This window comes from Boleophthalmus pectinirostris, unplaced genomic scaffold (genome assembly GCF_026225935.1).
Source record: "Boleophthalmus pectinirostris isolate CB_2022bp ecotype Guang Dong unplaced genomic scaffold, ASM2622593v1 HiC_scaffold_18, whole genome shotgun sequence".
NCBI lineage: Eukaryota > Metazoa > Chordata > Actinopteri > Gobiiformes > Gobiidae > Boleophthalmus > Boleophthalmus pectinirostris.
In genome coordinates this window covers 26,758,182-26,783,953 of record NW_026571133.1, presented here as the reverse complement: position 1 = coordinate 26,783,953, position 25,772 = coordinate 26,758,182, and the positions used below count along the sequence as shown (strand labels likewise).

At 37.4% G+C, this 25,772-nt stretch overlaps 3 protein-coding genes across 3 annotated transcripts; all 3 read left to right on the top strand.

Moving 5' to 3' along the window:
• Positions 1-168: 168 nt before the first annotated feature.
• Positions 169-4,653, top strand: sdad1 (SDA1 domain containing 1). Its single transcript, XM_020925201.2, has 21 exons — positions 169-383; positions 456-560; positions 623-721; positions 799-909; positions 987-1,058; positions 1,130-1,230; positions 1,311-1,368; positions 1,451-1,525; positions 1,621-1,722; positions 1,795-1,864; positions 2,332-2,435; positions 2,536-2,593; positions 2,663-2,721; positions 2,804-2,880; positions 2,965-3,062; positions 3,130-3,206; positions 3,409-3,535; positions 3,614-3,902; positions 3,995-4,079; positions 4,226-4,387; positions 4,492-4,653. The coding sequence occupies exons 1-21, from the start codon at positions 294-296 to the stop codon at positions 4,534-4,536; spliced, it is 2,064 nt and encodes a 687-aa protein (XP_020780860.1). The 5' UTR covers positions 169-293; the 3' UTR covers positions 4,537-4,653.
• A 596-nt stretch (positions 4,654-5,249) lies between these two features.
• Positions 5,250-10,604, top strand: klhl8 (kelch-like family member 8). Its single transcript, XM_020925205.2, has 12 exons — positions 5,250-5,329; positions 6,069-6,288; positions 6,621-6,682; positions 6,859-7,024; positions 7,190-7,510; positions 7,632-7,818; positions 7,930-8,073; positions 8,145-8,256; positions 8,336-8,504; positions 8,581-8,740; positions 9,101-9,302; positions 9,371-10,604. The coding sequence occupies exons 2-12, from the start codon at positions 6,091-6,093 to the stop codon at positions 9,492-9,494; spliced, it is 1,845 nt and encodes a 614-aa protein (XP_020780864.2). The 5' UTR covers positions 5,250-5,329; positions 6,069-6,090; the 3' UTR covers positions 9,495-10,604.
• Positions 10,605-11,819: 1,215 nt separating this feature from the next.
• LOC129409036 (macrophage mannose receptor 1) lies at positions 11,820-24,942 on the top strand. The gene is made up of 50 exons (XM_055154188.1): positions 11,820-11,874; positions 12,279-12,424; positions 12,662-12,774; positions 12,843-12,976; positions 13,105-13,328; positions 13,402-13,508; positions 13,582-13,700; positions 13,774-13,909; positions 14,043-14,125; positions 14,202-14,321; positions 14,413-14,514; positions 14,585-14,743; positions 14,827-14,909; positions 14,990-15,134; positions 15,207-15,251; positions 15,320-15,487; positions 15,660-15,779; positions 15,872-15,982; positions 16,055-16,081; positions 16,316-16,450; positions 16,521-16,667; positions 16,748-16,882; positions 16,959-17,116; positions 17,188-17,332; positions 17,403-17,457; positions 17,531-17,597; positions 17,690-17,823; positions 18,031-18,074; positions 18,143-18,316; positions 18,424-18,578; positions 18,661-18,774; positions 18,855-18,970; positions 19,271-19,425; positions 19,521-19,726; positions 20,397-20,574; positions 20,656-20,880; positions 20,979-21,148; positions 21,339-21,409; positions 21,506-21,606; positions 21,699-21,815; positions 21,938-22,075; positions 22,148-22,302; positions 22,407-22,506; positions 22,583-22,818; positions 23,041-23,224; positions 23,304-23,552; positions 23,632-23,811; positions 24,527-24,577; positions 24,645-24,790; positions 24,859-24,942. The coding sequence occupies exons 1-50, from the start codon at positions 11,820-11,822 to the stop codon at positions 24,901-24,903; spliced, it is 6,483 nt and encodes a 2,160-aa protein (XP_055010163.1). The 3' UTR covers positions 24,904-24,942.
• Positions 24,943-25,772: the final 830 nt, after the last annotated feature.

Genomic DNA, 25,772 nt, shown 5'->3' with positions numbered 1-25,772 from the left:
TTCATTATGCATGTTTTAGAAAGCAAATAAATTGCAAATATTCAACAGGAAAGTGCAGTTAATGGTTATATAAAATAAGCCTAAATAAATATCTTACAACTGCGCATTTCCATCATAAAACTACATATCCCACTAGCACAGCGGGCACAGAGAGGAAATGACAACATACCCGGATGTGATGACAGAGCTGGTCTTAAAAATACATGGCAGCATACAGGTTGACCACGCTTGTCTGTTTAGTGTAGTTTTTAAATTACGTTATATTCATAAAACGTGTGTGACATACTCTAATCATGTCTGGCCGACAAAACAATAAGTTACCAAACAATCTGCCTCAGTTACAGAATCTTATAAAGAGAGATCCACAGTCGTACATTGACGAGGTAAGTGTAAATTCCGAAACGACCAGGCTACCACTTACTGTTATTGGTGAGCTTTGTGTTCGTCTTTTGCAGTTTTTACAGCAATACAGGCATTATCAATCCAATATTCAGATCTTCAAACTACAGCCAGACAAACCAAATAAGGAGCTGGCGGAGCTAGTCATGTTTCTTGCGCAGGTATATTGACATTTATGATTTTAGCCAAGTAGCCATGTGTAAAACAACCGTTTTCCGTTCAGGTTGGCCACTGCTACTTCGAACACATGTCAACTTTTCCTCAAGAGCTGTCTGAGATGCTGCTGGCTTATCATACAGTCCTGGAACCAGATCTGAGAATGGTAAGCACAGGAACACACAATATTTAGTTTAAATATTATTCATTTTTGTTTTGTACATAATATGATTTGCATAATAGACATTTTGCAAAGGATTAATTCTCCTGAGAAACAAAAACCTGATCAGCCCATCCGGACTCCTTGAGCTCTTCTTTGAGCTATTAAGATGCCATGACAAACTACTCAGAAAGGTATTGATATTAAAACATACTTAATACTCACAATCACTGTTTTGTGGTCTAATGGTGTTGTTTTTTTCACTTTACAGACACTGTACACACACATTGTAACAGATATTAAAAACATTAATGCTAAACATAAAAACAATAAAGTTAACACCGTAAGTCCTTTTTAAACATATTCCTATTTTCCCTAGCAACACTTGCTAATTGCATTACTGTTCTGATTCAGACATTGCAGAACTTTATGTATACCATGCTAAGAGACAGTAACCCAATCGCAGCAAAGATCTCCCTAGATGTTATGGCAGAGCTGTACAAAAGAAACATATGGTTGGTTGTTTATTTTCACTTGTTTAAAGTTTCTAAATTAAAACTTGCAGTTGATTACTCCATCAATGCTACTTTTCTAGGAATGATGCAAAAACAGTGAATGTCATAACAACAGCATGCTTCTCAAAGGTGACAAAGGTATGACATTCTGTTAAAAATGTATAATAATATTAAAACTAAAATACTCAAAATAAACCCACTTTTCATTATGTTTCTTTAGATTCTTGTAGCAGGTCTTAAGTTTTTCCTTGGTAAAGATGAAGATGAGAAAAACGAAAGTGACTCTGATTCAGAGGCAAGTTTCAAAGTTTGTTTTAAGAGAATGTGAACGGACAACACAGGCACATGCACATGCACAGGCACTAATAATACCCCTGCATTTTTCTTCAGACCGAAGGACCATCAGCCAGAGACCTCATGATCAGATACTCAACTGGTAAAAAAAGTTCCAAAAACAAAAAGAAAATGGAAAAAGCAATGAAAGTTCTTAAGGTAAAATATTCTATATGTATTTATTGGTCAAAGTAAGATCATGTATATAATGTCTGCTCTCTACCTGTTTAGAAACACAAGAAAAAGTCAAAAGCTGAAGTCTTCAATTTTTCTGCAATTCACCTGATCCATGATCCTCAAGGTAATTTCACATCCGTTGTCCAGACTCCACAACCTGTTTACAATTCTTGGTTGTCCGTTTCCATTTTAATTGATCATTGGTAGCCTAACAACTATGATTTCATTACCACTCCATGATCATGGTTACTTGGCAGGAGTGTAGCACATTTTAGTGAACTTCTAAATATTATCAGTCTTGGGTGGCTCCAGTTGTTCTGTAAAATCTTCAGGCAAATAAAAGTTGATTTGGGGAAGCATCATAAGAGCAGAGTGCAAAGAGGAATCAAACTTTTGCTAAATCCAGTTCAGAGAAAAGCTTCCCTCTGCTCTGTTTCAAATATCACACATTCTATATTTCTGCTCAGGCCCCTTTATGTTTATCAGTGTTGCCATGTTTGTTTTAATTTGTTTAGGTACTTAACCACAACACTGCTCTGTGTGTGTTAAAGTTGTCTATATGTAGTTATCATCAAAAGCTTATTTCTGCAGATTTTTCTGAAAAACTCCTGAAACAATTGGAAAGCTCCAATGAGCACTTTGAAGTGAAGATTATGATGATGGAGCTTATATCCCGACTTGTTGGAATCCACGAGGTAATTAAATGATTTGTGACGTAAGGAAAATTTAGACTTATGAATGTAAAGGGGTTTTAAAATACAAATAATCAGTAATAAAACAACTTTCTTTGTGCAGCTTTTCCTCTTCAATTTCTATCCATTTATACAGAGGTTTCTCCAGCCACATCAAAGGGGTATGCATTTTTTATTCCTTACTTCAACAAGGAATAATCTTACTCACCTATCTGTTGTCTTTTTTCCAGAAGTGACAAAAATATTACTTTGTGGAGCTCAAGCATCCCATTCACTTGTCCCACCAGAGGTTGTGTTTTATGAGCTTCTGTTGTCTTGTATAACTTAGTCACATAATGAAACATTTCCTTATTTTTATTATTCCACCTTAGATCATTGAACCAATGATCATGACTATTGCTAACAACTTTGTGACTGACAGAAACTCGGGCGAAGCCATGACTGTTGGGTAAACCATATTTGTCTTAACTGTTAAACACATGTATTGACCTCATTGCCAAAGATATAATATTGATCTTATTGTGCACCTCAGGATCAATGCCATCAAGGAAATTGTAGCCCGCTGTCCACTGGCCATTAATGAAGACATGTTACACGACTTGGCCCAGTACAAAACTCATAAGGATAAGAGTAAGTAATAAAAAAATAGGATTTATCTAGTTGAACAAGATTTGTGTATAATCTGCACATATTGCAGATGTGATGATGTCGGCCAGAGGTCTAATTCAGCTGTTTAGAAACCTCAATCCACAAATGCTGCACAAGAAAGACCGGGTAAGCAATACATGTAATGTTTTTACATATTTTGTAGTTTGGGGATAAATTATTTATTGAGACATTTGTAAATCTGGAAAAAAATAAAGGTACACTACTTTTTATGTTCATTGTCTATAATTGTTTTTTTCTTGACATAACATAAGTATTAATTTATACATTTTAATACTTACCACACTTACTTACCTTACCTTTTTCTCAGGGGAAACCCACAGAAGCATCTGCAGAAGCTAAAATAAAAGATTATGGGGAGCTGGAGGCCAAAGACTATATACCTGGAGCTGAAGTTCTTGAGCTGGAGGAGAAAAAGGAGGATAAGGGAGCAGAAGGCCAGTTTATATACTGACATCCTTCTAATTCACAAAATATCATGTTGTCATTAACATAAGGGGGTATTGACGTTACAGGTGATCAGTCAGATGGCTGGGAGAGTGCTAGCATTAGTGATGATGATGAAGAAGGTGAGTGGGTAGATGTTCACCACTCATCTGATGAAGACACAGAGATTACTGAGAAACTGAAGGCAATACCTGTGGAGGAAAGACAAGCCATGGCAGCAGCAGTCAGTGGCCGTAGACTTCTCACTCAGGATGAGTTTAAGAAAATCCGTTTGGTTCAAATGGCTAAAGAAGTCAGTGCTGCACCAGGCAAAGCCCAGAAGAGGAAAATGATTGATATAGACGAGGAGGAGGAGAGGTGAAGGAGCATGTTTAAATATTTAGATTTTAAGGCTCATCCCAATTGTTATAATTTAGTATCAGTGATCAATATCAATATCTGTTTTTCAGTGGGGAAATTTTAACACTAAGGAATATTGAAAAACTTCATAAGAAACCAAAAGCTGATAAAGAAACAAGACTTGCAACAGCAATGGTAAAAATAAAAAATAAAAAAAGTGTGTGCGTGTGTGTGTGCGTGCATGCGTGCGTGTGAATAAGAGAGAGCGAGATGGCTAGAGAGAGATGATATGAATAATGAATATACTTGACATGCGTAATGTACTTGTGTCATATGTATAGGCTGGAAGGACTGATAAAAAGGAATTTATCAGAAAGCGGACTAAGCTGAACCCACATGCCAGCACCAGCAACAAGGAGAAGAGAAGAACTAAAAACTTTATGATGATGAGACACAGTCAGAATGTTCGGACCAAAGGCAAACGTTCCTTCAGAGAAAAACAGGCAAGTTGTTTTTTTACACATACAAAATAGTTACAAATAATTATTTATTCTTTATGGTTTATGTAAATGCATATTTTTGTGGGTTTTTTTTTTGTTTTTTTCAGATTGCATTACGGGATGCACTTCTGAGGAAACGAAAGCATAAGTAAATTTTTGAAAACATGAATGATCAATGAATTGATTATATATTTTTTATTCAGCATCTGTCTAAATATAGCATTCAGATTTCAAATAAACTGTAATAAAATGCATACATGTTTGATGAATTGAGTCGCCCCCTTTCTGTCCAGTTTAAGTTAATGAATACCAGTTTACTGGATAACATTATAACTGTGTTCTAGCAGTCATATGACAGTTTTGTGATAAAATCCAATAATTCAGTGTTATTTCCCCTTACACTGCAAATTCCTCACAGGTTACTGCCCCATCAAATTAAAACTTGTTATGCTAAGAAAATATGGGCCTGTGAAGTTGTATTTACCATAGTAGTAAAAGATCAATTTTGTCTTCACTGGATGCTAGAAATTAGGTCAGGGTTTGATATCCCATGGGGAAATAAAGCCTTGTGCTAAACATCTTGGGACAAAGAAAAATTGCATCAAGCACTGCATACAGGGCATACAGGTGATAAAAGTACTACTGTTGAATCCTGTGTAATTTTCCCAACCAGATTTAACAGAGTGGTGCAATGCCAATCTGCTTATTGCGCTGTGTAACTAAGATGTCACAGACAGCAAAAAACATAGTGTTATTATTTACAAAGAGACCATAACACTTTGTGAACGTCCATTGCCTGCAATTCTCAGATTTCTCCTGTTCCACTTATGTAGAATATAAAACTGACTACATTACCCAGAATGCATTAAGGCATCACAACAAACGTGCTAACGCCGAACATCACAGAAAAGAAGCCGGGCAGAGTAATTCTTGCTGCGACATGAGGTATCTACGATTGTTTGCAATTATATTAGACAAGCACTTTCTATTATTTAAACGCCTTTACGCTTCATTTGGCTTGGGAGAAGTTATTTGTTAATGTATCCATCCTCGCGAGTTAGCGTGGGCCGTGGTGTTATCGGCCATTAGCCTGTGTGAGCTAAACTGCCATTTTTAACGCTATATCTGAAAATATTTTCATTTGCGTGTGTATGTGAACTGTGTGTGCGAAACATAACTTCTTTCATACAGTAAAAGATGACGGTATTAAGTTCCAGTTTCACAAATTGTATGCATGCACTATATCGTACATCTATCTCGAGCTGTGCACTGTCCATATCATACACTATTACGATTACACTGAATTAGTAAACAGCCTTATGGAGCCTAAAGTCAAGTGTCTTTTCAGTAAAGACAACTTCTGCTAAAGGAACGTATTGAATACATATACACATATTGTCACAGTGATCTTTTGGGAAAACAAGTTCTGTTGGACAGTGCGTATCTTACAGAATATTCCCCATGCACGTACCCAGTCGAAACGGCGATGTTGGGGCTTGAATTCTGAAGAAGTGGAAAATATAAAGTGTTCAACTAGTGATTTTGCTGAAATTTCAAACTGGTACTCAGTAGTTCCATGCACCTGACAAGTTAATTTTTTATTAGGGAATATGTTTTTCAGAATCGCCCAAAAGCTTTTAATTTCTTTCAAGAAATAAATGTGTTTTTTTTTCTTTCATCATAGGTGCTGTTTTGTCTAGGCAGCTATGGCACCGGGCGATATGGTGCCAGACCATGCCAAACAAGTAAAGTCCAAGGAGAAGCGTCCTGGAAATAGAACTTCTAAAGCAGAAAGTGAGACTGATGGGTCATTTGTCTTTGAGGCACATGAGGCCTGGAAGGACTTCCATAACTCCCTCAGGCATTTCTATGAAGTGGGGGAACTCTGTGATGTGACACTGAAGGTCAGTCTCTCATTTTTAAACTAGATATATTTACATTTACTTCTCAACTCTGAACTTATGATTTTGTAAACATAAAATATTTCTTATCTGTCCTAAATGTATGTAGGATTTTAAAAAATGATTGTCCAATCAGCAAAGGCTATTCCTTCAATTATGCAACAAACTATTTAAAAATTGACCAACATCACAGATCACAATACAGTTTGTAGGGGTTATCTTATCTTCTGTGCAAAAACAACAATATGCACAACAGCTTTTGTGTATGCATTATGTATAAAGGTATGTTAAGACTTGTTGTGATGCTAAAAATATTTCTCATTTCATTTTTATAGGTTGGCAGCAGGCTGATCCCATGCCACAAACTAGTGCTTGCATGTGTGATTCCATACTTCAGGTATGTGCTGTTATTGATTGTGGGTGAGAGTAGAGCTTGGTGATTCAGATTAAAATTAAAATGCAGATTTTCAAACAAATAGTTTTGTTTCGATTAATCGATTTAATTGCTTTTTTGCCCAGCCCTAGGTAATGTGTTTTAATGCAATCATGTTTGGATTTTTCTTTTAACTTCAGAGCCATGTTCTTGTCGGAGATGTCTGAGGCGAAGCAGGACCTGATAGAAATAAAAGATTTTGATGGTGACGCCATTCAGGACCTTGTACATTTTGCCTATTCCTCCAAGCTGACTTTAACAGTGGACAATGTGCAACCACTGCTGTATGCAGCATGTATACTTCATGTGAGTTACTTAAAGTCCTCATGGCTAAATGTTGCCTCCTTTATATTTCATTATTATTTGTATATTGAAAACATTCCATTACACTTTAGGTTTTGTAGTAGGTAGTATTGAAATTTGAAATACTTAGTAATCATAATTAGTTACTAACAGTCATTTTCCTGACAGGTGGAGTTAGTTGCACGAGCGTGTTGCGAGTACATGAAGGCTCATTTCCATCCTACAAACTGCCTTGCAGTGCGCACCTTTGCTGAAAGCCACAACCGTGTGGACTTGATGGATATGGCTGACCGCTATGCATGTGAGCATTTTAAAGAGGTGGTGGAGTGTGAGGACTTTATTTCTGTTTCGCCCCAGCACTTGCGCACTCTTCTCTCCTCCAATGATCTAAATATCCACTCAGAGACACAGGTATACAATGCAGCTGTCAAGTGGCTTAAAGCCAACCCACAACATCACGAGGCCTGGCTGGACCAGATTATGTCTCAGGTCAGTAAGACAAGAGGTTGTATGTGTTTTCTTGTCTTTATTAGCCCATAAATATAGTTTATCTAGGAACTTGTTACATATGTAACCAATTTTACAACCTCTGTGTTTTCATGTCTTTTAGGTGCGCCTGCCATTGCTCTCTGTGGAGTTTCTAACAGGAACTGTGGCCAAGGATGAAATGATCAAAGGTAACCTAAGCTGTCGGGATCTTTTGGATGAAGCAAGGAACTACCACCTCCACATGAGCAACAATGTGGTGCCAGACTTTGAATACTCTGTACGCACTGTGCCACGGAAGCACACTGCAGGTTGTTTTTACATATATCTGGACACAATTACACAATCAGTATTTTGTTAATCAATTAAAGTTATTTAACTTCCTATAAATTCCTAAAATGGCATTGTTTTGCACTCCTCAGGCGTTTTGTTCTGTGTTGGAGGTAGAGGAGGTTCTGGTGATCCATTTCGCAGCATTGAATGTTACTCTATTACGAAGAACAGTTGGTTTTTTGGTCCAGAGATGAACAGCAGGCGGCGTCATGTCGGGGTAATTTCTGTAGGAGGTAAGTTGATTAAGGTTATAAAAAAATCACATAAATAAAATTTTTGTCTGTCATTAATTTTTACTTTCTAGGCAAGGTTTATGCTGTTGGTGGCCATGATGGTAATGAACATTTAGGAAACATGGAGGTGTTTGACCCACTCACCAATAAGTGGATGATGAAAGCCTCTATGAATACCAAGAGGTACAGTATCAGAGTGTAGCCAAAGATGTTTGACTTTTCGCACATAGCACCCTGAGCACCTGTTGACTGTGTTGTGCAGGAGAGGTATTGCACTGGCAGCACTTGGCGGTCCCATCTATGCTATTGGGGGTTTGAACGACAATTCTTGTTTCAACGACGTGGAGCGATATGACATTGAGAGTGATTGCTGGAGTTCTGTGGCTCCCATGAATACCCCTCGTGGTGGAGTGGGCTCTGTGGCTTTAGGGGTAAGACTGAACTTTGTCACTGGGCTATTTAGTACAACTGCTTTATGTAACCCTGTGCCTTTTGCCACCTCCATAGAGCTATGTCTATGCAGTTGGGGGCAATGACGGTGTGGCGTCACTTTCCAGTGTGGAGCGATTTGATCCCCACCTCAATAAGTGGTCTGCAGTGAGTGAGATGGGCCAAAGGCGAGCCGGAAATGGAGTTAGCAAACTTAATGGATGTCTTTATGTAGTAGGTAAGTTGTATAAAACTGCTGATCAGGAGAAAAGTTCGGTTTGTAGATGTCAGGTTACTATTTTTTTTATTACAGAGCTGAAACTGTCCAGTCATTCAGTGTTAATCTTGTTGTATCTATTAAGTTGCAATGTTGTTTATGATGCTGCATTACAGCACTTGCTTTAAAACTTGAATACTTACCAGTATTATTGTAAATTCACTAAACTAAAGGAAAATATTTTAAGCTATTTTTATTTAAATGTTTTATTATAATTTTGATAATGTACATGATTCATAACTGGTGTTACATTGCAAGATGCTTTACCTAAAATGCCATATCTCCATAAATGTAAAGATATCCTTTCTTTTATTTGCTAAGGTGGATTTGATGATAATTCACCTCTAAGTTCTGTTGAACGCTTTGACCCTCGAATGCACCGCTGGGAGTTTGTGTCTGAGCTAACCACTCCTCGGGGAGGTGTTGGAGTTGCTACTGTGATGGGAAGGGTGTTCGCGGTGGGAGGGCACAACGGCAACATCTACCTGAACACAGTAGAGGCATTTGAACCCCGGATGAACAGGTTAGGAGATAAATGATGAATAATATGAAAGAATCTAAACTGTGACTGAAAGTGCCTTTTGTGTCTAGATGGGAACTGGTGGGCTCGGTGTCTCACTGTCGAGCTGGAGCGGGGGTGGCAGTATGTTCCTCTCATGTGAGTCAGATCAGGGATGTGGGCCAGGGCTCCAGCAATGTGGTCAACTGCATGTGAGAATCCCCCAGGTGAAGCACAGCTGTCACATCAAACCCTTGCACAAGCACAAGCCACACAGCACAGAGGGACTATTTACGCTAAAGGCCTGTTTGTGAACATGCTCTTACATATACATACAGAAAAAGGAATTGTATATCATGTAAATGCATCCCAAACTGCTGCTGGTGGTATTTTACAATCTGTTGTGAACTATTTTATGTACTGTATTTGTCCTGCGTGGCTGCTATACATCATTTTGACTTGAGGGAAAGGCAAATGTAATGTTAAAATGTTAATATACAAATTGCTCTGTCTCAGAATGCCCCATGCTGAAAATTCAACACGACAATTTTACAGTTTTAGGTGCATGTGTACATTTTATAACATGTTTAGCCATATATTGCCTCAATAATTTATTTTTTGTTTTTTTGTTTTTATTGGCCTTGAGGATTTTGTTACATTTAGGCCATCATTTTGATGGAATCATTATTCTGTCTGTTAAACAGAAAGTTTATTCAAACTGCTGTCATTTCATTTTACATTAAGAGGCATAATGATTGTGCAGTAAAGGACTGAATAAAGCAATATATGTGGCACTGTTCAAACCCAATCCAGAAGAGTTCTTCATACAGACTTGTGTGGGATGATAGTTGGGCTGTCTTCAATATTAATCAGACTGCTTTTTGATATCTCTGCCAGTGCTTCTGTTCTATTTTAATAACAGACTCTTTGTATATAATTGGTGTATGTCATAGTCTTTAATATTCATATTCATGCAGTGTGCACTATTTTTCTAGAAAATGTAGATGTGACCTCTGAGTATATTTTTGTCTTAAATAGAAAACTAAACTGATGATGTAATTTTGTCACATTGTGATGATTTGCATTTACTAACTGCTTAAACTAAATGGTATTTGGAGTTTATATAGTGAGATAAATATGTGAATTGCACACAAAATATTACGTATCTCATTTTACAACTAGACTAATCTTGATGCAAAACAGAGTTTTGTAGATTGTTGCTGTTTTATATTGTATCTATAACATATACTTATTCTTTCCCTTGACTGCTTCCACATTTTGTCATTTACATCGTATTGTATAATAAAGTAATTTATAAGATGTTCACTAGTTTACATTTCTGTTACCCCAAACCTTCTCAGATCACATGTAGTTATTTACAACCCAAAACTCTTCACTTTGAGTTAACCCAGATGCAGAAGCTTTTAAAGCAGCCATTTAGCTGTCATTATACAGTAATACATCAGTTTCAGACCTGCTTTTATGGTTTTGGTAGGCCCTAATATAACGCAGCAATGAGAAACTTTTATTGGCATTTGACATGTTTTACTAGAGCAAATTTGAACTTTGGTAATGTAGTCATTTCAACCCATAAAAAATGCATCTGTTATAACATAATACTAGTTATTTGTAAATTATGAAAACACATTACACTGTTCAAAGTTTGAATGTATGTAATACTTATTTTAAAGTTAAGGTTCTTTAGGGAAATCCTTTTTCTTCTTTTGCATTACAATAAAAGTAATTGTAATAGGCCTGCAAAGATAACAAACATGCCATATATTTAATCTGAAAATATGATAATATTGAGATTAATTTATACTACTTCTGCAATACCCTTAAAGCAGGATAATCCCAGTAAAACTTTTTCAAAGCAAATCACATGAAACATAATATGGACAGCATTGTACTATTTATATTATAAATAGTACAATGAAACACTCGTAATTAGATATAGTATCTAGAACTTGTTACATAAATAATTAAACCACCTACAACTCAAATGTTGTATTATAGGCCTAATACTAAATAAAATGAAGAAAAATGTCCCCACTAGTGTGAAGAAAAGGTACATGTGATGAATATTGAGCTTGAAAAATATTGTCCATCTATCTTATACTGAGTGATAATCACAGTAGCAATTATTGTGACTGGTCTACTATATAATTTCTGTATTAATTCACATGTAAAATTATCATTAACATTATAAAAAGTCCTTTTAACAATTTAAAGCACCTGTTTAGTAACAATCCTTTGTCCAATAATCCAGGTCAATTGAGTCATCAGTGTTTTACAGGTTCTGGACTCTGGACAGATGCTGAAAAGTGGCTGAACGCAGCAGCTGATGCTCAGAAGTTAGAGGACTTGGGACCAGACTCACCTTAGTTACTGTCTCAGTTTGTTCTCTTCCTATGATCTGCTACTGCTATTTCTCCGCACCATTACTTTTTTATTCAGCATCCTACTTTGTGCTAGGCTGGAGCAAAATAACAAATGTAAATGTAGAATGTGCTGAGGAGCCTCTTTCGCTGAAGAGTAAAAATGAACAGGAAAACTATTCTGCAACTGTTAAGCCTTGCTGCTCTTTTGGCCAGTGGTAGGTCTCACTATTAATTATGTTCTTTATTTAGTTGTGGCCATAATGCTGATAGTATTTTGTTTTATTGCATTACAATACCATGCATGCCCTAATGTAATTTAATAGATTGTTTATTTAAGTGGTTCTATGAAGATTTTTGCTGTAGGGGTTTCTAATAAAGTTCAATAAAGAGTTCTGAGCTTGTTAAAGTCACACATCACCAAGTGTTTTAAGACTATTTTAATGATAATTGTCCTAAATGTTCTCAAATTAATAATGAGAACAATGAGAATGACATATTTGTTTGTGGAATTCAACATATTTTGTCAGATAATTTCTTCATTTATTGTTTATTGTTTATAAAGACATTTTAGCATATTTTCTTAACTTGTATGGCCCATAATACATTTTATTTTTTTCAGCCAATAGTGTATGTCGCACAGGCTGGAGGGAGTATGAGAGTAAATGTTACTTCTTTTCCACTGATACAAAGTCATGGGCAGAGGCTAATAATATCTGTCAGCGGCAGCACTCCCACCTCGTGAGCATTCAGGACATCCATGAAAGGGTGAGACTATCATTAAATATCAGCAAAATGTCTTGCATATTATTATATTTGTACTACAGAGTGACAGTGCCATAGTCTGTCAACCTTATCCAAAGTCTGTCAACCTTATCCAAGTTACTGGACACGCTATTCAAGTATAAATTTGCCAGATCGCGGTGGGATTGGTTGTTTTTTTAAATCCCAAACAGAAAGGGTGAAGCTAAATAAATGTTGTTTAATGTTCTTTTGTTTTCTTAGCTTTGGCTAAGGACACAACTGGCCTCTGAGATCTACTGGATCGGCCTAACTGATCAGATCACAGAAGGTGTGTGGGAGTGGACTGATGGCACTACTTTTATTCAATACCTATCGTAAGTCTACAACCATAAGCTTAACTGGCATTAACTTTGAAGTTAGACTCAAAGTGATCTTGTTGTAGATACTGGATGCAGGGCCAGCCTGACAACTGGAATGACAATGAGAATTGTGGCCAAGTTGTGGGATATAGTAACGGGCAGTGGAATGATGAGAACTGTGATGTCAAGAGGAAATATATTTGTAAATATATTGAAGGTAGACAAAAAACTTAATTTTAAGTAATGATTTAATTTTTAAATGCATTTTTATACAACATTCATGTTCCCATTATAATTGTAGCCTTTTTGATTGTTTTTTTCATCACATGCATCCTTGCTTTTCAGAAAACCCTATCCCACGGTGTGACCTGGCCAGTGGGTGGTTCTCATATGGCTCTTACTGCTACAAGCTAAAAGCTGACACAAGAAAGAGCTGGGCAGAGGCCAGACATGACTGTTTGGAGGATGGGTCTGATCTGGTGTCCATTATGTCTTCAGAGGAAGAGCAGTATATAGTGGGAAAACTGGACTCCTCCTATACTGATCTCTGGATCGGACTGTCTACCCTGGTGAGAGGGGTACTGTAGTTTATTTATTTGTGTTTAATATGTTTATATCACATTTCTTTGTGTTGGTTTTCAGAAGTGCAACAAGATCTCATGTCAAGTTGAAGCAGGAAACACACAGTTTGCCTGGTCTGATGCTCAAGCACTGTCATTTCAAAATTGGGGTGAGAACGAACCTTCTCCGTAAGTAAACATATCTAATTTAAATATAATATAGAAGAAAATAGAAGCATTGAAAAAGGTGTCTTCTTTGTAGAGATCCTCAAGTAGGTTCATGTGCGGCCATCATCAAAGATCCATCAGAGCAATATGGGAAATGGAGGTCACATTTATGTCGGTATGAGCGTCCGTACATGTGCAAACGACCCCTGAATAGTAAGCACTTTAGCCATTTTCATTTTCAGAACATCGTTTTGTTGATATTGGATTCATATTTCTTTGTCGACAGCACTCTGTCCTTCCGGCTGGCTGAGTTTCAATGGAAGCTGTTACTGGTTGGTCAGTAACATCAACCTTCTGACAACCTGGCATGATGCATTCACAAAATGCTCTGACATGGGGTCCCACTTGCTTATTATAAACAGGTAACTTATAATATTGTAATAGTGTATTTACTTGAGCCCATCGAAAGGCTTGTCTAGTTTTCAAGGGAGTCCTTGTCCTTTTATCATATAATATAATATAGACTGGTAATATTATGTCCAATTTCTGTTTTAGCCAAGAGGAACAGTACTTTATCAATGGAAAACTCCCAGACTTCCACCATGTGGACATTCCAGACATTTGGATTGGTCTATCAGGTGTCCTAAAATAATAAAATCATCTAATGACGAGACTAAATAGTAACTAATGATATATTAATTTATTATCAAACAGACATGTATCAAGATGGAGAATTTAAATGGGTGGATAAAAATGCTTTTGACTTCTCAAACTTTGCTCCTGGTTTCCCTAAAAACACTGAACACTTTTGGGACTGTGGCCAAATATACACAGGTTTGAAATTACCAACCCTTAGTTATGTGCTAGTTGTTTTTTGGCATTATAAAGAAAAACTTTTTTAAAAATCCACAACTTTTCATTGTAGGGAACTACGACGGCAAATGGGAAACAACTAACTGCTTCAAAAGCCTGGGCTACATTTGTGAGATGACTGGTGGCCAGAACCCCAAACCACCATCACCTCCTGGTACTGTGTTATTGTTCATATTTGGAGTTAACGTAAATCTGTTTTAACTGGATGTTTTCTTGTTCTTTAGATTCACACTGTGATGCTGGGTATCTGTTGTATGGGAACTTCTGCTATCAGTTTGAGACAGAGGAAGTGAAGAACTGGCATGACGCTGAAGCTCATTGTGCCAAGGAGCAGGCCCATCTGGTCAGCATCCACTCAGAGGAGGAGCTAAGTTTTATAACAGGTATGAACAAAATACTCTTGAAGTGTGCAGAGCAGTTTTTATGGTGCTTGTTACTTATACACCTGACACTATGTTTTATACAGCTCATATGCCAGGAGAAGCCTGGACTGGCCTCAATGACATCAATATTGAAAACCACTTTGTTTACACTGATGGAACTCCATCTGTAAGTCACTTATTAAATTCATTGTGTCTCTTTTATTATTAAACAACATAAATGTGGCTTAAGTTTGTCTTATGACTCAGGATTTTCTCCCTTGGGGCCCAAATCAACCAGACAACTGGCAGAATAATGAGGACTGTGTGAACATTAGAGGAATGAATGACAATGAGCCTGGGATGCTCAACGATGACTTCTGTACAGCCACTAAAGAGTTTATCTGCAAAAAAGGTCCTCCTTTTGCCCTGGTTCATTTATTAATTGTCTGTTTTGGTTTATTGACATACATTTTATAAACATTAGCAAAAGGACAAGGACCACCTCCACAGCCTCCAACGACTGGACCAGGTTAGTTTGATCTCAAGTGTAATATGGTTTCATGGGAACATAAGAGTGAGTTGTTTTTTCTTTTTTAGGATGGAATGAGAAGTGTGGCTCTTGGATGCCCAGCCCTCTTAATGACTTCTGCTACTTGTTTAATTTCCTATCTATGAGGAAATGGACAGATGCTCGAGCTGACTGTTTAAACCAGGGAGCAGACCTCATCAGTATCACAGATCCTGTAGAACAGAGCTTTACACAGGGTGTGTTTCAAACATACACTATTATTACAAATACTCTGCATAAATGAATTAGTTTGTAAGTTTTTAGTCCTAAGCTTGGAGAAACATTGTTGTGTATATTTGTATATTTGCATTAGACACAGTTTGAGAGACAAAGTTTTGCTTGCTTCTTCATTAGATTTTATTTTCTTAGGTATTGTCCAGCAAAGTCCAACTGGGATTTCCCTGTGGATGGGCGGTCATGACTCTATCACTGAAGGGGGCTGGGAGTGGACTGACGGCTCACCATTCAATTACATTCGGTGGAATACAGGTTCATTAAAAAAAATTTATAATAATAATAAAAATGCAGTCTGTTTGTAATAAATATATCAACATTGTATTATGTTATTTGGTTTGAACCAGGCAACCCAGATGACTATTATGGAGAGGACTGCTTGTCTATTCTTATAAACAATGGCTACTGGAATGACGATAACTGTGACAACAAAAGAGGATACATATGCAAGAAGACAGGTGAAGTGTCTTTTAAACAATTATATAAACACAATCAAAAAATACAGATCCACTGATGTTGTTTTCCTTTAGGAAGAATATCTCCTCCACCCCATGATGGTACTGAATATTTACTATTTGTAGTATTTATATATGTCATTTCTTACATTTAAGATAAATACAATGGCTAATTCATAATGTATAGGGATAGAAAAATTATGAGATTTTTTTATCTGTCCTCAACCAGTTATCTTTATTTGTTAAGAAACCCAAATTGATCTTCAAGTATTCCTTGTAGTATATATTGCAATAAACGTGGATTAGATATTTTTTAAATATTATGTTTGGTTTTAGGTTTTATAACATCTGTCGTTTGCCAAGATTTCCCTGCTGTTCTACACTGTCCTTTTGAGAGTGTTATTAACATCCAGTCAGCCTTTTTTGGACGAAAGAGCAGTGATATTTGTCCTCATCTGGGTTCTTCTGATGGTGATCAACTTTTTTCTATTCCTTTTTTGTGTGTAACTTCAGTGTTTAACTATACAAAGCTTGTTTGCAGGCACTTGCACTGTGGAGGGCGTGCTACCTACCTATAGGAAGTATTGTGACAACCGCCAGTTCTGCTTTGCACAGGCCCATGTCACTGATGATCCCTGTCCCACAGTTTCCAAATATCTGGAAATCACATACAGCTGTGAACAGAAAGGTCAGTGTTAGGACTTCATTTCTGTAGTCACCAAGTAATTCAAACCAAGTATTAAAATCAATTTGAATGCTTATTTATAGTGTGCCTACATGGCCTTGGTGTTGAAGATGGCAATATTACAAATGCCCAGCTTTCAGCATCCACCTCTCTGGGTTTGAATACTCCTGATAAAGCTCGCTTGAATGGAAACTCTTGTTGGATGCCTTCAGGAGTTCGTATGTTGTGTCCCTAAATGTCATATTTACTGTATTTTTCATAGTAATATTTAGCTATTTCACGTGTTGCCTACAGCATCTTCAAGTTGGATTCAAGTTAATCTGGGGCAGACAAAAAAAGTGACTGGGATTGTAATTCAGGGTTGCCCCCAAAATGACTACTGGGTCACCAAGTTTAAAGTACAGCACAGTGTGGATGAAGTGATCTGGAAAGACTACACTGCAGATGGAGAGGTATGACTATATGAACAGACTGGCCTATTGAACATGTACTGTTTACTTTGAAATGTTGGTCCTGCTTTTAGTTCTTCCCAGGCTCTACAGACAGAAATACGCCTGACACTCAGCTTCTGGGGTCTCCAGTGTCAGCACAATACATTCGCATCTGGCCACTTGAATATAGCGGGAAAGCAGGCCTTCGCTTTGATGTCTTAGGATGCACACCTGATTGTAAGCAAATAGTATATTCCTAATCTAAGGACAATGTTTGAGGTATTTCAAACTTTCGTCTTTTCAACAGATGCAATTACCTGTGCCAGCAAGCCCAACTTTAATTCTGCCAGTGAAAAAATTACGTAAGAGGAATGTTTTTTTGTTGTTTTGTTTTGTATGAAAGCACTCACACTATCAAGCTGACTTTTCTTTTAGCGTGCATTGTCCTGCTGCCTGTGCAAAGGCTGACTACCAGGTTTATGGTACTTCAGTATATCGTGGCGTATGTACCCATGTCTATACATAATAAATCAGTTAACTGCATATGTTATATATGTTATAATTACTATTAACACTTCTGTATTGATCTTTCAGGACTCAAATATCTGTGCAGCAGCCATACACGCTGGAGTGATAGTTGATGACATTGGGGGAGACTGCACTTTACTGAAAGCTCCAGGACAAAGTTTTTACCCAGGTTCAACCAAAAATGGCATTACCTCTCGACAGTAAGTAATTTTTATTATTATTTAATTTATATATATATATATATATATATATATATATATATATATATATATATATATATATATATATATATATATATATATATATATATATATATATATATATTATAATTAAACACTGCCTGTCTTTGCAGATATAATGATATATCTGTCTTTGCAGATATAATTAAACACTGCCTGTCTTTGCAGATATAATGGCAACTATGCAGTCTCTTACATGTTTGCTGACGGAGGTAGGTTGGGTTTGGTGTGTATCCTGCTACATTGTAGATGTGCATAATTTTTATTGCATTTGTTCCAGATGTAAGGTGTCCAGGAATAGATTGGTATGAATTTGGAGATTTTTGCTACAAACCTTATGCAGACAAAAAGACCTGGCATGCAGCTCAGGACAGCTGCCGGAAAGTGGGGGCTGAACTTGTATCCATCCTCTCAATGACGGAGCAGAGTTGGTTGGAAAGCTACCTCTATCTGGGTAAGGCTCAATAGGTATTCATCGTCTTTAAATTATGAACATTATGAGGCAGGTGCTTTTTTAAAAATATACATTATATACATACAAAATACACATTTTCCTTACAGAGACCAGCAATGTGTGGACAGGGCTGAATGACCTCCATTATTCTGGTTACTTCACCTGGTCTGACAAACATTTAGTCACTTTTACCTACTGGGCTCCAGGGGAACCAAATAACCATGAAGGCTTTAGTGATGACTGTGTTGAAATTTTACAGACTGTGAGTCATCTGGCAACTTTCTTATTTATTTCTTCAGTTCATTTGTTATAGCATTTCTAACATATCTTAATTCCATACATAGACTGGTCGATGGAATGATGTTTCTTGCATGGAGCTTAATACTTACATTTGCAAAATGCCCAAAGCACATTACCCTGCGCCGTCGGCCCAACCCACAGTATACGGATGTCCTCAGGTACAGAGCTGCTTGCATACAGTATGTCTTTGACATACTGACTAACTGAGTATTAATCTCAAATGCCTATATAATTTCAGGGCTGGAATGCATATGGTTACTCCTGCTACTGGATGGAGGAAACAGCTAGAAGCTGGACAGATGCTAAAGCATTTTGTAAAGATCAGGACAGCTACTTGGTGCATGTTGGAGACATGTGAGTTTAGACATAACAGTGTACAACAAGTAAAATGAATTATAAATGGTGTATAATGAAAGTTTCAAATATAACTACAGTTCTATTTCATCCTTACACCTACTGACCACTACATAATGGTAGTGAAATCAGTGGAAGCCCGGAAAGCAATGGTTCAGTGGTTTCAACACTGCCCTCTGGTGGTCAGTAGGGAACTCCTTTACTAGAAGGAGGTTACTAGAAATCCTTCTATAGATTTCACTGAGAATGCAATCAGTTATTATGCAATAATAAATAAATTGTGTGGGGTTTTTTTGACAGTTACGAGCAGTCCCACTTCACTGTAATGCTCTCAGGTAAGAATGGCTTCTGGTGGATTGGTCTTCGAGCACGAGGTGGAGTTACAGGTGGAGTGGATTACATTTGGGACAATGGAGCACCCCTCACTTTTACCCACTGGGACAGAAACCAACCAGGTACATGTTTAATATTCCAGGTTAACAGGTTAAGACTGTCTGACAGGATGTTTTCAAATTCAAACAGTACAATATTGCGATCTTACATTCTGTAGATAATGGAGATGGTACTTGTGTGGCCATGACATCGGGTCAGATTGGTGGCTTTTGGGATGATAAACAGTGCTCAGAAACATTTGCTTTTATTTGTGAGAAAGCACGACCTGATATCTCTCCACCCACCAAGGCCCCAACACCTCCACCTTCTCAGGGCTGTGCAGACGGCTGGACTGCTCTGCCCCACTTTAGAAACTGTTACAAGGTACTTATACACCTGGCATCTTCAGGTATGTTACACAGCTAATAAACGTATGACAGTTTACTTTTTTAAATAAATGTAATCATGATTGTAATTTCTCACCTCGCTCAGTGGCATTGTTTTAAAAGTATTAGGATTCTTCTGAGTCTAATTACATTAAAATAAAATATGTTTCACAAGATATAATGCAGATCTAGTATACGTCCTTCAAATTACAGTACTCGAGTAAGAATACAGTTTCTTCCAAATCATATTACAGTACTCAAGAAGAACAACAAAGTAGTTCAAGTTATTTCTCTAGTAAGAGTTCAAAGGTATTTAGTGAAACTACTAAAAACTAAATTACATTTGATGAGCAGAACAAAAAACACAAAGCATTAAGTGTTTCATACTGTCAACAATAAAGCTTTTGTTACTTGTAAAGTAAGAGTAAGAGTACAGTTATATTGTAAAATGTATGAATCAGGTAGGAGTAAAAGTTCAGTGTGTGAAAACTACTCTGCTAAGTGCAAAATTTTTAAGGAAAGGGACCACCCACCTCCATTCAAAACTTTAACCCTCTTATCTTAGCATACACATTACATTTGGACATACTCATTTAGAAGAAACATTTCTACAAATTTACAAACATTTCTTATTCCCTGCAATGATATTTATTTCTCTTATTTTTAAGTTGTTCCATAATGTTGAATGGTCCCAAAAGAAGAGCTGGGAAGCAGCATATGAAGACTGTGTTTCAAGAGGAGCGAATTTAGTCAGCATCCACAATCAGGAAGAGGAGGAGTTTCTATCTACGTACAGCAAAGGCACCAGCAAGTGGATAGGTCTCAAGAGCAACCCCACAGAAGGAGGTACATTTGAAAGCTAAAAAACATTATCAAACTATTAATGGAGTTTAATGTTCATTATTTTAATACCTGCACACAAACTAGGCTACTCTTGGAGTGATGGCTCTCCTCTGTCCCACACTAACTGGGGTCATGGAGAGCCTAATAACCACGAGGGCCGGGAGGACTGTGTGGAGATGGTGAGCAGCACCAATGGGACCTATTCCTGGTGGAATGACCTGAACTGCGATGCCCACCAGGACTGGATCTGCATGATTGCTAAAGGAAAGACGCCCATTTTACCACCAGCACCTCCTTCTCCAGTACCAGGTACACTCATATCACATTCAATCTGTCAACTCTCTGCATGCATCTTTTTAACTCAATATAAAAATCTTTTATTTGTGTAAATATTATGATATGCACAGCCCCTGAGTGTGGCACAAACCCTGGATGGAGGAAGAACAACAACATTTGTTACTACTACAATGATACTGATGTAGTGGACTTCCACACTGCTATGCTACGCTGCTATGCTGAGAAGGCACTTTTGGTTTCAATACTTAGCAAGGATGAACAGGCTTATGTGAACACTATGGTAATGTGTGTGTGTGTGTGTGTGTGTGTGTGTGTGTGTGTGTGTGTGTGTGTGTGTGTGTGTGTGTGTGTGTGTGTGTGTGTGTGTGTGTGTGTGTGTGTGTGTGTGTGTGTGTGTGTGTGTGTGTGTGTGTGTGTGTGTGTGTGTGTGTGTGTGCCATTTGGTAAAGAGCATTTAATTCATGTTACAGGTTGGTACGGGAAATGTTGCTGCAGCTTGGATTGGAATGAGAATGTTTGGTATTACAAATGGACAGTATATGTAAGCCCTGTTTTTTTTGTTTTTTTTTGTTGTTTTTTTTCTTTCCACTTAGTGTTTTCTGCTGTATGTGTAATCAAATGTCTCTTCTTTCAACAGGTGGGTGGACTTTTCCCCAATGACATATACCCACTGGTCTCCTGGAGAACCAAACAATGCAAATGGGGAAGAACAATGTGTTCAAATGAACAGGCACCAGGGTATCTGTCTTCTACATAGTACTTCATATATTGTAAAAATAATAAATAAAGAATAAATAAAAAATAGTACTATTAATATGTTTGCTGCACAGGTGGGTGGAATGATGTCAATTGCGGTCGAATGGGAGGGTACGTCTGTAAGAAGTTCCCTGGAAGTCATCACACTCCTCCCCCACCGACACAGCCCTGGGAAGGCAATTGTCCAGCAGGTGATTTTTCTACAGTAAATACTGCACTGCTAAACTATGTTGTTTTAGAATTTCAGTGTATTATTTACAACAACAACAACAATAATAACAAAAACAACAATAACAATAATAATAATTTCCAGGTTGGCTACGCTTCAACAACAAGTGCTTTTTATTCAAAGGCAAAAAGAATGACATTCAAGCCAATTGGTCCTATGCACGAAGTTGGTGCAAAGAGCAAGGAGGAGAGCTGGCAGTGATCGACAGTCAATATGAGAATGGTCTGTATACTGAAGTGGCTTGGGTTTCATGACAATAAAGGTGCAGAGTATATTTGAAATTCTGTCCTCTAGACTTTGTATCTAGTTACCTGAGGGATTTGCAGCACCCCACATGGATTGGCCTGTCCGATCTTCTGGTAGAAAATCAGTATGCCTGGAGTGATGGGGTTAGCCCTGTTCTGTACACAAACTGGAATGAAAAAGAGCCCAATAATGCAGGAGGAGCGGTGAGAACTAATAAATCTTCAAAATGATTAGATGTTGTTTTATGTAAAATGTTCTCATATGAGATTTCTAAACTAATTTAAATGTGTAATAATATACTCAACAGGAGCACTGTGTAGCAATGACTCATAACCATCTAGTTACTGGAAGGTGGAATGATGATGCCTGTCACAAGGATCAGAGTTTTGTCTGTTCCAGAAAGAAATGTTAGTAACAATTCAACCATCTCCACCTAAAATGTCTTATTTATCACAATTGCTATTCATTTGTTGCTCCCTTTAGCAAGCAGCATCGACCCTCCTCCCCCAACACCGAGCCCATGTCCAGCTGGGTACATCTCTTGGTACCTAAATTGCTACAAACTGGTGGAAGAAGCAGCCACCTGGGATGCAGCTCAGACAGCATGTGCACAGGCAGGGGGGAACCTGGCCAGCATCGACATGAGCTATGACCAGGCCTTTGTGGCTGGGGTCGTGCTGCAGGGAAAAGCTGACGCCTGGATTGGACTCAAACGCAAGGTACAGTCAGAAGAATATTATTTTTTCAGGCAGTAGGAAAAACAAATAGACTTACATTTTAGTTTTGTTTAAATTTTTTTTTTCTACATTCAGTGACACCAAAATGTAAATGTATATAAACAAAACAAAGACTCTAAATAGTTGAAGAGAAACATACACTAAAACCACAGTCACCTCCCCACCACAGCAATAAGTCTGTTAATGTAATGCATTGATCTGCAGGGAAACAATTCATATGCATGGACAGATGGATGGCCAGTTTTCTTCACACAGTGGGGGCCAGGTGAACCCAGTAACTTAGAGGGCGAGGGTTGTGTGAGCATGCATGCTTCACGGTTCTTTCATGGAACGTGGAATGACACTAACTGTAATGATGCCAAGCCTTACATCTGCAAGATTTCTAAAGGTAAAACCTCAGTCATCATTACATTAACCATTAGAAATGTCAGTATGTGGTAACTATATTTTTCAATTTGGTCAACCAGAGACTCCCCCTCCTACTCCTCCTCCTGCTAGTGGAAGTTGTTTGTATGGATTTGTGCCATATGGGCGCTATTGTTACTTCGTTTACAACCGTCCAATGGGTTTTTCCTGGCCAGACTCAAGATATTACTGCCAGAAAGGCCAGTCAGAGTTGGTATCGCTCCACAGCCGAGCAGATGTTGAGTTTTTAAGGAACCTTGGTGACCAAAAAGTGCACAATATCTGGATTGGCCTCACAAGAGACCAAAACTGTAAGCCCACCCACGTATATTCTATTTAGCAAATGGACATTTACTACTATCATTTATACATATATTTTGTGTAATGTAGTTGGCTGGGCCTGGACTGATCTGACATCTGTGGGATTCCTCAACTGGGCTCAGGGCGAACCCAATAATGTGTTTCACCCCGGGAATGAGGAAGAGAAATGTGTGGAAATGTATCCTGATGGGCACTGGAATGACAACAACTGCCTAGCAAAGAGAGGATTTGCTTGCCGCCACCACCAATGTAAAATGATAACAATGATACCTTATACTTGTAAAGCCCTTTACATGCTTGTCGAAGCCTCAGAAAAGTGTAGACATTCACACTGTAGACATTCATTCACTCCACACTCCACAGTGATGGTAAGCTACAACAGTAGCCACAGCTGTCCTGAGGCAGACAAACAGAAATGAGGCTGCCCATGTGTGCCATCGGTCCCTCCGACAACCACCAATCACTGACACACACACACCACATTCATACAAAGCAATGTGGGTGAAGGACATAATGATCCAAAAGTGAATCAGTCCATTGACCTTAGGGTTGGGGAACCATTGTCTTTGACCACCGTCCCCCGCTGTCACCCCAAACAATAAAAATAAGAAATACTGCACCTGTACTATTACTACATCCCCATGTTAGGAATGCTGATGAAATTATATTGATATACTAATTATAATGATTTATGTCATAATATATCTGTGTGAACTAAAAAATATGTATATTTTTAAGTGCTTTTATCTGGCCGTTTAAATCACATTAGCTTGACTTTATCATCATTTTATGTACTATTATCATTCATTATTATTTTATTTATCACTATCATTATTTTATTTATTTATCACATTCTGTTCAGTCATGTTAATGAAACTGACTTAAGCATTTTGAACAATACACAGTAATCTCACAGTAATTGTAACACTACAATTTGATATAGCATGATATTTTTTTCTTACAGTACATGCAACAGATGGAAATATTCATCCTACTGGCACCCCTGGTGGCAACAGTAAGTGCAGTAGTAAAAATATACTTATGTTTGGTCTTTTTATTTTACATTTATATTGTCTGCGTAGATGGTGGGGTTATCGCTGGTGCAGTAATTGGAGCCATTATATTTGCCTGCCTGATTGGGGGACTTCTGTATTATTCCATTAATATTCGGGGATATAAATTGAGCAATTTTAGCCTTCCAACAAGAAATACTGAAAACGTGGATGTGGTAAGTTACCATCTACTGATGTGTGCTTTGAAATATTAAACATTATGGAATGCCTTTTCCTTTTACAGCCTGCATTTGACAACCCCAACTTTGCAGGAGAGTCGGATACTTAGATCTACACTTCGACACATATATTTTAGGATAAATATGGGTTATGTTTTACAGATTGTTTGTATATTGATTTGTAATGTTTACAATATGTGCAATACAATTATTTAAAATAATGTGATTAAGAATAAAATAATAATCATTTATCCTTTTATTCAACCTTATTCAAGGCAACATAAAAGCTCACTTCATGTCACAAAAAACACACCGTCTTAAAAAATAATTATTAGAAACAAATGTCATTTGTCAACTTATCATAAATTCATAAATACATTTTCTGCTATCAGTCTGTTGGAAAACACAAGAACTGAGAAGAAAAAAAAAAAAAAAGAAATGACATGAATGGACAGTCAAGTTACATTTTCTTTGGCTGTGAAACTCTGATCTTCATTCCAATATCTACAAATAAAACACCCCCAATTTCCTAAGCACCAGTGTATACATTCATGAAATAAAATATCACTTCATTGATGTGAGAAAAGAAAGTCAGCCCTTTTTATATGAGGTTTGACATAAAAGTAGTTTTTCAAGTGATTTCTGTGAAGAACTTGTTAAAATATAAAACTAGAACTGCATGGAACAAAGTAATCTGAAGACCAGAACAACGCTGCTGACATCTTCAAACGATGCATGGAAAAAAAAAAAAAAAAAAAACACTTAACAGTGCAGCTAAGTAACTTACCTACTCAAGTGACCACACACACAGGTAAATGTGCAAAGACAAAACTAAATCTTTTGTTTTTGCCAAAGAATGACAGTGGCAGGCACCACCACCACACTTCAAAGACAATTTAGAAACATGACAAAGGCATCTACCTAATGTGCAAAACATGACATGACCAGTGCAAAATTCCTCTTTTACTTCAACAGACTC